At 34.9% G+C, this 13,742-nt stretch overlaps 1 protein-coding gene across 1 annotated transcript in view; it reads right to left on the minus strand.

Moving 5' to 3' along the window:
• lrp1ba (low density lipoprotein receptor-related protein 1Ba) overlaps positions 1 to 13,742 on the minus strand; it is a 283,055-nt gene that overhangs the window by 66,476 nt on the left and 202,837 nt on the right. Inside the window, exons 51-58 of the mRNA XM_016574938.1 lie at positions 13,035 to 13,154; positions 12,526 to 12,654; positions 11,649 to 11,771; positions 9,702 to 9,842; positions 7,342 to 7,529; positions 5,766 to 5,949; positions 3,599 to 3,684; positions 1,563 to 1,685 (exon numbers count right to left, since the gene is read on the minus strand). Coding sequence (XP_016430424.1) covers positions 1,563 to 1,685; positions 3,599 to 3,684; positions 5,766 to 5,949; positions 7,342 to 7,529; positions 9,702 to 9,842; positions 11,649 to 11,771; positions 12,526 to 12,654; positions 13,035 to 13,154 — 1,094 coding nt within the window. The remainder of the gene's footprint in view (positions 1 to 1,562; positions 1,686 to 3,598; positions 3,685 to 5,765; positions 5,950 to 7,341; positions 7,530 to 9,701; positions 9,843 to 11,648; positions 11,772 to 12,525; positions 12,655 to 13,034; positions 13,155 to 13,742) is intronic.

Raw genomic sequence — 13,742 nt, forward strand, 5'->3', positions numbered from 1 at the left:
TCGACATCTTCACAGGGTTTCTAGATGCTGTGCTCACCGGGGAAACTAGCATCTTCAGGTAAATGGTACAGAACCACAGGGTGGGGATACACCACGGGGTGAAAGTGTAAAAAAATATGAACTGGGCAAGCAAACTAATAGCAACAAAATGTGGCAAATTCAATTACTAAGTCAGTTAAGTCAAAATAACGCATTGCACGCAAAACATACACAAAGTGCACACATTTTGATTTGTGCCAAATAGGGGAGGTGCATGAGCCTAAATGTAGTTCTATAGTGCATTTTCCAAATTTTGCTTTAAGTAAACTAATTTAGGCTTGTTGTTTATAATAATAAATGTCACTATAATTGATGCTTGTTTTATACTACTTATATTTTGCATTCCTGTTCTGAATACAGTTCAATTTAAAGGTTTTGTTGTAAAGTGAAATATATTACAATATATGTTTATACTCTTTATTATGTTTGTAAACATTTTATTTACTGGTATTTTACATTATTTTTGACTGTAAAAAAAAAAATAATGCTACATATCTATGCTTCTTTTACTCTTAATGCAATTTAAACCAGGAAATTTGAAAACTAAGGAATGCAAAACAGGTAATGCTGCAAACATGCCCAAACAATGAGTTGCATGGCACAATTCGCGATAATTTACATAATATACATTTATGCTTAATTAACATAAAAAGGATGTGTGATTGAGTTGAAAAAATTGTCAACGACCTAAAATACTCACAACACTGAGATCAAACTGATCTTGTGAAAAAACAAAAAAACAGCTGCGTTTCTAGATTGCCCCCAATGGTCGAAACTGGTACTGCTACTACAGTATTTTCATGCGAAGTGACAGGCACATCATACAGAATATTCATAATGCCTGTGAAACAGTGATAAAAAACACAACACTTCAAATCTCTCTAGACGTCTCGGGAGAATCTGGCTCATTTGCAATCATTCAAAGCATTTACCAAGAGCATTTTTACCTTTACCACATTTTTAACTTCCTTGCCTTTACAGAAGCTCTACCTCTCTCTCTCTCTCTCTCGCTCTCTCTCTCTCTCTCTCTTTTCTCTGTACTATAGCACACTACCATAAATCAGTTCAAGATCCAGAGTTCAATGAAGTTTAATGAGCCATTATGGCTCGATATTAAACGTAACGAGCTCTGGCGGCCCAGCAGGGCAAGGCTGGCACACTATGCCCGTTTTCCGCCCCGAGTAATATACACAAGGGCATTGATGGAGAGGAGTATGAAGACAGACAGCCTCACACACACACTGCGTGGTCTATCATTTCAACCCCACCTCATTTCATACCAGAAATACCAGTTATTCTCAGAAAAAAAGCTTTTATTTATTTGTTGGAGTGATGTAAATATGTCTGCTTTACCCCCATTGGAATCCATCAATTACGCAATAAAAATTGCCCCTGTACAGAGGTGACGTGAATCAAATTTACCCAGGGGCAGAGGGTATTTGCATATGTCAATCTGAGCATTTCTGGGTTATTTCAAGAGTAATTCAACGTAAACACACACACACACACACTCGCAAATGTACCTTGAGGTCACTTCCATTCAGGCGCATTCTGTTTATTCTGCGTCCGCTGGGCCTGCTAGTGTCAATCCAATAGATCAACTCCTTTCTGTAGTCAAAGTCTAGAGAGATGACATTACTGAGTCCCTGCAGAGAAAAAGACAACGAGAGAGAGAGAGACAGGCAAATGTGAGATTGACAGATGAAATTTTAAAAGGAAAGGAAAGTCAGAGGATTTTTTTTAAAACAGTGGATAAATTCTCATTTTTCACTTCACCTGAAAAATAATATTTCAAATAGCGAGATCTACTAGACCAATCGTTTCTAACACAAACAAAAAGTTTTTTGCGGAATTTTTTATTCTTTTAATAATACAAATAATAATAACTATTATTATTATTATTAGCTCAAATTAAATGAAAACGAAAATTAGAAATGTTGCTTCAGGGAAGAAAAAAAAGTTATTAAAGTACTAAAATTACAAAAACAGAAATAAAAGTATATTAAACTATATATAACTATAAACTATATTTAACTATTATAGTTAAAATATTTCAACTTTTTCTCTTTTCTTTCCACCAGTTTTTACTAAAAAAAAAAAACTTTAAAATATTAAATTATTTCAACCTTATATAATAATGTAATTTAATATTAATTTCAAAATAAAATAAAATAATTTTATTTGTTTTGGACGCAAATGTTTTGTTTAGGTTTTCAAATTATTTTACTTCTATTTCAGTACATGAAAATGTATTTTTGTCATTACCGTGTTTGCATGTTTATTTCTAATATAATGCTATTGATAGATATTAAAAAACAAAACAAACAAACAAAAAGTATAAAGAGGACAGGATTGTGGCCAGAATTTGTTGCGAGCCAGACTCGAACTTCCTTTGCCACCAAGAGTATTTATCTGATAGTCCAAATCTTCAGCAGCTATCAACCAATAATGAAAAGTGAATCATTTGGTCTTTTCAAATCCATTCAAACCATTTAATTTAAGCAAATGGAAGAATTTGGATGGTATGAGCATGAGTCACAAAAAAAGAATAATGAAAAAAAAAAAGCCAAACATCAAAACACGCATCTTTTATAGTCCATGCCGACTCATTACAGCATCTTCCCGCCGCTTTCTCTATACCTTTCTAATTTGTTTGGTTATTTTCACTACGTTCGGTTCGAAATAAGAGCGAGACTTCCTCCGTCTGACAGAAACTTCCCATCATGCACTGCTAGGCCCATAGCCAATCACTTTCTCAGTAGGGGTCTTTCACATTCTCCCGTCTCTCTCTCTGTCGTTCTGTCTCGTTCACTCAAACCCCTCGCCGCGTTCAGATCTAATTTGCTGGACCAGACCTTTTAAATCAAACTGATGGAGTTCATGACTGATGAATCAACCCAAGTGTGCGTTTTTAACTGCTCCTTCGATGGCAAGCCGCTCAATCTCTTCACACACAGGCCGTGAGAGACTTTCTCATCCGACGGTCCCTTCAGAGCCAAATCGGTCATGGTTCCTTTTGCATTTACAAGCAGCTTCATACTGATTTAAAGACCACCATAACTGATGTTTTCATTAATAACAACTACTATAATGATATATTTACCAGTTGATAATGATTAAAGGAGCCATAACTTACACATCATCATTTTCAATACTAAGTGGAAAATAGTTGCGATTCCAGTCACAATATGACCTTTTCCGTGTGCAGATATTCCCGGACGTCGATATTCACGTCAATCAAGTGTCTAAAATGCTGTTTCAAGCTCAATTTGAGCTTGTGAATTTCTATAAAGCATCACAGGTGGCTGTTGATACTGCAGTTTCCGCTGAGCTTTTGGATGTTGTGTCTATATTAAGCTCCATATGCTGTGATCATGTGTGTTTTTATGAAAGAAATAAGTAGGAAATTACATGCGAATATGGAGGAAACACACTAAAGAGTTTGAACTAAACAAGATGGCATCTGTGAGCACAAAAATTACAATAATGGTTATAAAAAGAGATTTTTAACAACTGTATAAGTAACATTGTATGTTTTAGAGAGCTTTATCCATCATACCTGTTTTAGAAGAGTGTAGTTTGATCCATCCAGACTGATCTTTCGGATTTCATGATGGTCAGCAAGAATAAGAAAAGGCTCCTCCGCTGGAAAAAAAAAAAAAAAGTATTTAAACATTTTATATTTTATTTAATGCATGAAAAATTTTATTTATATATTTTATTATACTTTTATCATATTTTTATATTTAATTTGATTTCATATTTTATTTTATTCAATGCAATGCATAAAATATTACACATTTCATAATATTTTATTGTATTTTATATACAATTATTGTTATTTTTTATTTTAGTTCATGTAAGAAAACATACACTGTCTTTAATCCTTTGTGACTATAAGTGAATAATACTACTTATAATTTTGTAATATTCAGTTATATGGATGTAATACAAATACTTTAAATAAGTGTTTGTGTTGCTCTATGGATTATTCTGGATGCGAGACATGACTGCAACTTTAGTTTGATGACTTGAAATCGATTTCCTGTGAGCTGACAACACTCGAATATCCACTTCCTGTCAAGACTGGGACTTAGACTTGTCAGTCATACGCAAACAGAGCTTTATTACTGGAGTCTGTGTGTCTGTGTGTGTAGGCACATGTCTTTGAAGGAGAGACAGTTACAAAACAGTATTGTGGTGGTACAGGGATGGTTTCAAATGGTACATTGATATATACTAACATACTAACTGATATATATGGTATTTTTAAGTATTCTTTGAATAATTAAGTATACTATGGAAAATTTCCCAGTTTAATGGGGGTTTTACAAGTACATATAAATAATGCGTTTAGTGTCAATTCAGTGGATTGGGCAGTATGTAATATATAGTATATTTAATATACATTTTCAGATGTAATTACGCCTTCTGCAATGTAAAAATGACTAATGGTAACAGGGTTGAAAGTTTTGGTTTTCAGGTTAAAAGTGCTCAAGGCTATAAAAAAACAAAAATCTGCTCATCTATACATATATTTTTAAAATATCAATTGTTCACTATTAAAAAAATAATCATGGTAACAGTGTTGACATTTTAAGGCACTTTAAAAGGATAAAGCAATAAAACTTGATTTTCTTTAGACAAAACATGTTTAAAACATTAGAAAATACTTTAAATATTATATCATTATGTTTGAATTATATTACTTATACATATACACTAGCTTTCTATTTTTTCTATTATATCTACTTGTTTTTCTTTGTGTGTGTGTGTGTGTGTGTATGTATATGTGTGTGTATAATGTACATATCAATTGTTCACTATACAATATTATGGTAACAGGGTTCATATTTTAAGACACTAAAAAGATAAAGCAGTAAAACTTTCATTTCTTTAGACAAAGCATATTTAAAACATTAAAAATATTTTAAAATATTATATAATTATGTGTATATTTCAATGATATTATATTTCTTAAAAATAAATTAGCGATTGTTCTCAAAACATTTTCAAGGTAACAGGGTTGATATTTTAAGATGCTTTAAAAAATAAATCAATAGAATGTATGAGACTAGCTTGTCTTTGATGAGTTTGCTTTGTGAAAGAATTATGATGTCATTATTATTAAATATTATTTTATTATTTATAGAATAGCTAATTAATGGAAAATGGAAAAAATATATATATAATGGTAACAGGGTTGGCACAGTCTTTCTTAATGCAGTCAACTGAAATGGGAAAAACTAAATAATAAATAAAATAAAAATGTCTGTATTAACACATATAACCTATTTTGTAGAACGAGTCATATGGTACATGTCCAGAAAACATGGTATTACCATAGAACCATGTTAAAAAGGCAATCACAATGCAGTGGTGGTCTTCGGCAGATTTTATTAGCAGCTTCTTTGCATGTCAGTGGTGTTTCAAGTGAACACTAAATGAGAGAATATGAAAGTGTCTTTCTTTTATACAGTAAATAACTGCAGGCAGACGCCATATGTCACACCTGGATCTGTTCTTAGCCAATCAGAGCTCATCTCCAGCTGAAGAACTAATTGTCTTCAACCTCCTGTTGCTTTCCTCTAAATATAAGTCACAACAAGGCTCAGTATGAATGTTCTCGCCTGTGTGTGGTGTTTCTGGGCAAGTGTGATAGTAATGTCTTAGTGAGGGTCCACGGGAGCTCATTCAAACCTCTGCCACTGAATAGAGCAGAGTACCTGAGAGAGACCTGCAGCTGTGCGGGTTACTGGCGGGACGCTGATACCCGTCGGCACACAGGCAGTGAAAAGACCCGTAGGTGTTGATGCACTGGTGACTGCAGGGAAAGTTTTCGGAACATTCGTCCACGTCAATGCAAGTCCTGCCGTCGTTTTTCAGATGAAACCCCCGCCAGCACGAACACTAGAGAAGAAAGTACAAAACAAAGATTTGTGTGTGAATCTCACAGAAATCTGCCAAGAACATGTATGGGTTATTTCACCACAAAATAAAAATAAATTAATATGTAACTATATATAACATTTATTATGTTTTTCAATATATTTCATTAAAACGCTGTAAAATGTTACAATTATATTTCAGTTATGTTGTATTATTTAACATAGTCTTTGAGGTAAAATATAACCCAAGCATTTTTTCATGAGATCCACCACAATAATAATACATGGAATCAGTGTTTTAGATAATTTCTTAATCAAATTTTATTTTAATCAAATATTGGGTGAAATATGACTATGGGAAGGAAACAAACAAACAAACAAATAAATAAATGGTATGTACCATAAATGTTATATAATGCAAAACATTATTATATTATATTATATTATATTATATTATATTATATTATAAACAAAAAAATAAATTGCAATGCAAAAAGTCTTAATGGTCATTAAATGTGGAAAATTATTATTATTTTTTTTTTTACAAATAACATTTTTATTTGTAACTGTATTTAAATAATTTAGCAATTTCTTAATCAAATCTTCTATTTGACTTTTAGGTGAAATATGACCATGGCAAATTTATATACAGTTCACATTAATACTAATGAGAGACTAATGGACAGGAAGTGAGCAGTGAAATAAAACGATGTTTACAATGTTTCTAGACCATTAGTTTAGTCATTCATTAAAACTATGCTTTATATTTTAATTGTGCGGTAACAAAAGCTAAAACAAGCAAGAGAAACAAAGTTCTAGTAAGTCTGGAGCCGCCGTGTCCTTGACTGCCTGTTTTTAAAGTCAGTGTGGCTGTCAAAGGACCGGCCCAGTATTCTGAGACATCTGCCAAATGAAGCTGTTCGATCTGCCACTCTCTGTGTGTGTGCGTGTGTGTCATTCTCCCAATAAAAACACACTCTGTTTGTGTGTGTGTCTGCCTTACATGTCATTCCCCTGCTGTTCACTACCTCAGCTGATATTCTCAAGCGCTAAATTGCTAGCATACATGTTTTAGCACTCTTGTTTACACATTCACCGGTTAAACTAGAAACGGGATCATAACATTCTCCACGGATTTAGCGCTTAGTACAATAAACTTCTGTGGAATGTACAAACATATTATTACTTTGAACGATTTGTTTGCGTAGACTTTCCCGATATTGTCGTAGCCGCTAAAGCCTGCTAATGAGGTTTAGTGAAGATTTGTTGGGAAAACAAAAACATTCTTTCGTTTGTAGGCCGTAGTTTCATGTGTGGATGTCTTTAGTGTGGAACAGAACTTGAGTTGAACCAGACACTTAATTCGTAAAAAAAAAACAATGTGACAACGTGAAAAATGTGCGTTCGTACACACCTTGTATCCCACAGGTAGGTCTTGACAGTCCTGGGTACAGCCGCTGACTTTGCGGTTCAAACACTCGTTAACGTGGCAGTTCCTCTCGTCAGATCGGTCCCCGCAGTCGTCGTGCTGATTACACACGCTTCCCAGTGGAACGCAGCGGCCATTTGCGCACATGAAAACCGACCCGTTGCACAAACTTTCTAAAACATGGAGCAGCGAGAAAAAAAAGGGGAGACAGAAATCAACAAAACCGTCAGATGAGAAACACAGAACTCAAGTGGTTGCTAGGGTGCTCCTGACAGACCGTAGCATGTTTCTATGCCCTACCTACAGTTGCTATGTGGTTGCTAGGGTGTTGCTATGCCGCTGAGTATTCTGGAAGGTTTTCACCACATGGTGAATGTGGTTGCTAGGGTGTCCTAGGTTGTTTCTATCATGTTGCTATGTGGTTGCCAGTATTTTCTGGGTGGTATGTAGCACACTACTATGTGGTTGCTAAGGTTGTTCCGTGTGGTTTTCACACTTTGTTATTTGGTAGCTAGGGTGTTTTGTATAGTTTGAGTATGTTGCTTTGCAGTTGCCAGTGTGTTCAGTATGGTTTTAACACTTAGTTATGCAGTTGCTAGGGTGTTCTGTGTGGTTTTAAGCACATTGCTATGTGATTGCTAGAGTGTTTTTGAGTAATTTTAACACATTGTTATGCACTTGTTAGTCTATTCTCTGTGGTTTAATCACATTGCTATGTGGTTGCTAGAGTGTTTTTGTGTAGTTTTAACATTGTTATGCAGTTGTTAGGCTGTTCTGTGTAGTTTTAACATTGTTATGCAGTTGCTAGTCTATTCTCTGTGGTTTAATCACATTGCTATGTGGTTGCTAGAGTGTTTTTGTGGAGTTTTAACATTGTTATGCAGTTGCTAGGCTGTTCTGTGTAGTTTAAGCACGTTGCTACAGTATAAGGTTGTTGCAGTGTTTTGGGTGTTTTTATCATGTTGCTGTGTGACTGCTAGTATTGTCTGGGTGATTTTTAGCATGTTGTATTGTGGTTGTCTGGCTGTGTAGTTTTAGCATGTCGCTAGGGTGTTCTTGGTGTTTTTTGTTTTTATGTAGTTGCTAGGCTGTTCTGTGTTCTTTGTGTTGCCATCTGGATGCTTGGGTGTTCTAAGTGCTTAGCATGTTGCTATGCCGTCACTACTATGCTCTGAGTGGATGTTAGCATTGATGTGCTATTCTTGGTAGTTTTTAACACTATGCTATATGGTTGCTAAGTGATATGGTTGCTTTTTAGAATGTTGCTGTGCAGTTGCTAGGGTTTGTTTGTGTTGTTTTTAGAATGTTGCTATGTGGCTGAGGTTGCTAGGGTGTTCTGGGTGGTTTTTAGCATGTTGTTATTAAAATGCAATAGTGTTCTAAATGCTTTTTAGCACATTGCCTTGCGTCACTATGTTGATCAGAGTGTTTTTTAACACATTGCTATGTGGTTGCTAGGGTGTTCTGAGTGTGTCTTAGCACTTTGGTGTTCTAACTGTTTTTTTTAGTATGTCACTGTCATGTTCTTGGTGGTTTTATATATGGTGCTTTAAGTCAAGTCAAGTTTATTTGTACAGCGCTTTTCACGATACAAATCATTGCAAAGCAACTTTACAGCAAATTAAGTTTCTACAATATTTAGTGGTAGCTTATCAGTGGTGACTGTCAAATTAATGTACATATGGCAGAAATGTACGGAAAAATCTATTTAAGACATAATAATGCTTTAAGGTTGCTAGGGTGTTCTGAGTGCTTCTTTACATGTTGGTATGCAGTCTGTGGTGGCTTTAGCATTTTGCTATGCAGTTGCTAGGGCGGTCTTTGTGGTTTTAGCATGTTGTATGTGTTTCTAGGGTCTTCTGAGTGCCTTTTAAATATTTGCTTGTGTGTTCTGAGCACTTGGCATGCTTGCTATGGTGTTCTAGGTGGTTTTTGGAACTTTGCTATGCAGTTGCTAGGTGTTCTGGTTGGTTGCTAGAGTGTTGCTTACTGGTCCAAGTCAAAAGAGCCTTATTAGTGTTTTAAAGTTGTACTGTAAACATGTTGTAAACATCTGAACTGAATTTCCCCTCAGAAATATAAACATAAAACTGTTGCTTAATGAGCTTGGCTGGGAAAAGTAATGGCATCTGTTAACATTAATGGCATATGGTTTGCCCTGAAACCAAAAATTGAAGAACAGAGGCACAGCAGTTTCATCAGCCCTCTCTGCCCAACTCAGGTGGTACTGGCAGGGGTACAGGACAGAAACGGGGAAGACCAGGTGTTCTGACAAATCCCATATTGGAGCGGAACGTGGGAACCTGTCAGTCAAATGGGGTGCGTGACACATGAGCGGGACTCGCCTGCAGCGGAACACTTTGGGTTGAGTGGCAGCTCGTCTGATTGGTCCAGACAGTCGGGGAAGCCGTCACACTCCCATTGGGCTCTCAATAAACACCTCCCATCTGCGCAGCGGAACTCCTCCTCTTTGCATAAACGATATTCTGGAGAGAAGAAGAGAGAGAAAGCGTATGACAGGAAGATAACTTAAACAACGGGGCAAAAAGTTAAAGCTGGCACTGTTTCAAATAGGTATTCATGATAGTTCAGTCGCCATTATTATTGAGATAAAGTTTAAACAAGAAATATAGTCACTGTAAGATATAAATTTGCAATTGTGAGATATGATGCCACAAAAAAATTCACATTATGAGAAATATACTGCAAGAAAAAGTCATTTTGTGATATAAAGTCACAATGGGAGACAAAGTTGCAAATGGTGATAAAAAACCAGCATAAGTTCTGTCGTAAGTTATGCATACAGCATTGCGAGATATAGAGTCAAATTTCCAAAATAACTGTAATTGCAAAAAGTCACATTGAGAGAAATAAAATTTAATTTTATGATATAAAAAGTCAAAATGGCAGACAAAGTCACAAATTGTGAGAAATAGTCATAATACAAGATATATAAGACATAATACATGAAAAAAATCGCAATTACGAGAAACACATCGAGAGATTTAAAATTTAAAGTCATATTCTGAAATATAAAGTCACAAATTGGACATATAAATTTGCAATTACAAAAAAAGTGCAATTATTATTGTCAAAAATAACTTGCGCATAACAGCATTGCACGATATTGAGTCAAAAAAAAACAAAAACAAATTGCAATTGTGAGAAATTAAAGTTACCTTTGAGAGACAAATTGTGAGAAATAGTCACATTGCGAGATATAAAACCACACTGCGAGATAAAAAAAAAATCTTGTGAAAAACAAAAATCACAATTGTGATAAATACTTAATCATAAAAAAGCCAAATTTTTAGATATAATGTCACAAATGGGACATATAGTCACAATTATGAAAAAAAAAAATCACAATTGTGAAAATAGTCACACTGATATATATATATATATATATATATACACAAATGAAGTCAATGATGACATATGAAGTCAGTTATGAGAAAAAAGTGTCAATTACGAAAAAAGTCATATTGTGAGATATAAAGTCACAAATGGGACATACAGTCACAATTATGAAAAAAAAAAATCACAATTGTGAAAATAGTCACACTGATATATATATATATATATACACAAATGAAGTCAATGATGACATATGAAGTCAGTTATGAGAAAAAAGTGTCAATTACGAAAAAAGTCATATTGTGAGATATAAAGTCACAAATTGGACAAAGTTGCAATTCTTAGAAAAAAGGCACAATTATTATTGTCAAAAATAATACTTTTTACATAAAGACAAAAAACCCATAGAAATGTTGCATTTTGGCATTTTTTTTATGTTAATTAAACACATTTTCACTTCACTTTACTCACTTAAATTTGTGCTGATTTTAAAATGAAAAAAAAAACAGTACTCAATTACAGTACGCTTTCCAAATTAAATTTATATAAATTAAATGTATTTATTTCATTGTATGCAACTTAATTTATGCAAAAATGCTTAGTTTCTAATTGTTTTTCTTTTCGATTTTGTGGTAAAATGCGTCCAGGACAGGTTTGTGAGAATCATCATCTCATAGATCAGATCAGAGAGATCTCACAGATCAAAAAATAAATAAAAAAAAATAGCCTATATTTCCATCTATTATTCTGAGCAAGTGTGTTTATTCTTAGATCTGAGGTATGGGACAGTGAGTTGTGCATGCTGCAACCGTTTCCAACCGCTGAAATGTCCAATTAATGTTGTGCCAACACAATTACAACCCATTTTAAACAGGCCGCAAAGGGACAGTCATTTTCAACAGAAAGTAATGAATCGAGAAACCGGAGTTGCTCACCGCATTCCAGAGACTCGTCAGAACCGTCTCCGCAGTCGTCGTCATGGTCGCACATGAAACGCCGCGGGACGCAGTTCTGGTTCCGGCACTGGAACGTGCTCTCGGTGCACGTGTTGTTCGGAGCTTATTAAAGAGAGGAACAGGAACAAACAGGACGTTAGGTATGTGTTAGGATAAAAGGAGCATCACATAATAGACACCTGAGACTTGTCTCAAATCCACAATTATTTTGGTTGTGGGTCTGAAAATTCAGGGACAGCAGATAAAAGGAACATATTTTGGATACATTTGGCAACTTATTACCCAACAGTGGTGTTAATTAGTGTTCATTGTTCCAGATAGATAGATAGAGAGATAGATGGATGGATGGATGGACGGACGGACGAGTGAGTGAGTGAATGAATGAATGACTACCAATAAAATGGCTATTTTTATTTATTTATTTTCATTTCATTTTAGCAAAACTGTAAAATTAGGAAAAACGTATGACCTAAAATAAAATAAAACAGAATAGAATAGAATAAATGAAATGCCTGGATTGATTGAGTCACTGATTGAAAAATAGTAAAATAATGAACACAATGTATGACCTAAAAAAATAAAATTAAAATAAAAACAATTCATGACCTAAAATTAAAAAAGAAAGAAGGAAAGAAAGAAAGAAAGAAAGAAAACCAATTTCTAGCATTTAAACAAATATGAGTAACATGAATCCAGTCAAATTTGTCCAAACTTTTGACTGATGCATTCATTCACTAGCTTCAGTACTATTGAGAAAAGCAGCCATTATGTTACTACACTGCGGTTTGAGGTGAAAAGAGGAAATGTTTGAGGAAGTTGCTGGTTTTGTGAAAGGAAATATCATGGTTGAAGTTACCACAGCCAGCTACTGCCAGCTCATCGCTGCCATCGGGACAATCTCTCTCCCCGTCACATAACCAGTTCCTGGGTACACAAGCGTACGATCCTGGGCAACTAAACAAACCGGGGGCACATGTTGCCGAACCTGCCAAGAAAAAGAGTCAGAAAGAGAGAGACTAAGCATCGCAGTCTCAAGTCAACATACTGCACGGTGTCATTAATTTCAATTGTCATTCATTTGTGTAAAAAAAACTTTCTCAAAGTAATTGAAAGAGTTTAAGCATTGTCTTGAGAACTTGTTTAACGATCTGCTTGTGTTTGACCTTTGCGAAACCTGAGTTTTTTTGGTTTTTTTTCTTCCAGAGACCATTTGTTAGGAGCACAGCATGGCCATAAATTCGCGACTATGATGAAACCGCAGGCCAATTTTTCTTCCCACCTATTTCGTGTTGATTTATATCCTTCCTCTCAGAGGAAGTCTTTCATTGTGTGGCCTAAATGCAAATACGTGCTTCAGAGTTTTACCGCAAATTTCCTCGCTTTCGTCCAATCCGTCACCACAGTCGTCCTCCCCGTCACAGAGCCACTGTTTGGCGATACACTTGTTTTTCGAGCAGGCGAACTGATTCCAAAGGCATGATGAATCTAGAGGGAAAAGATTGAACTTTGAAAACAAACCCAAGGGAGGCCATACTGACATTTAAAGAAGCTGGAGAAACAAAAATTATTATTCTTTCATCATTTATGTTGTTTTAAACCACTTTGACTTTAGCTCTTCTATAAAACACAAAATATGATATTTTGTAAATGTTCACGCTACTCTTTTCCCAAATAGAAAGGGATAAATAGCAATAAAATGCATCAAAATTTTCAAAAGTATTTTATCTTGTAGTCCAGGGAAGAAAAAGTCATACAGGTTTGGAAAGACATGAGTGTGAATAAATAATTACAGAATTTTCATTTTGGCGGGAAAATTAAGAAAAAGAACATTTATACCCTATAAGAAGCAAAATGAAAGAGTAAGCATCTATGAAACCACTTTGACTGTAGTTCTTCTATAGAATACAGAATATTATATTTATTAAATGCCAGCACATTCGTCAATATCAAGGACATGGAAACAAATCCGTATTACTTCTGATTTTGGGTCAGTGACTATGAGGTCGCAGTGCGGTCCAGAGTTGCACTGGCTACACGGGAGCTTCACTCGCAGATCAGAGTTCTTGTTCAGAA

The sequence above is a fragment of the Sinocyclocheilus rhinocerous genome, unplaced genomic scaffold (assembly GCF_001515625.1).
Source record: "Sinocyclocheilus rhinocerous isolate Xijiao unplaced genomic scaffold, SAMN03320098_v1.1 scaffold2578, whole genome shotgun sequence".
NCBI classification, from domain to species: domain Eukaryota; kingdom Metazoa; phylum Chordata; class Actinopteri; order Cypriniformes; family Cyprinidae; genus Sinocyclocheilus; species Sinocyclocheilus rhinocerous.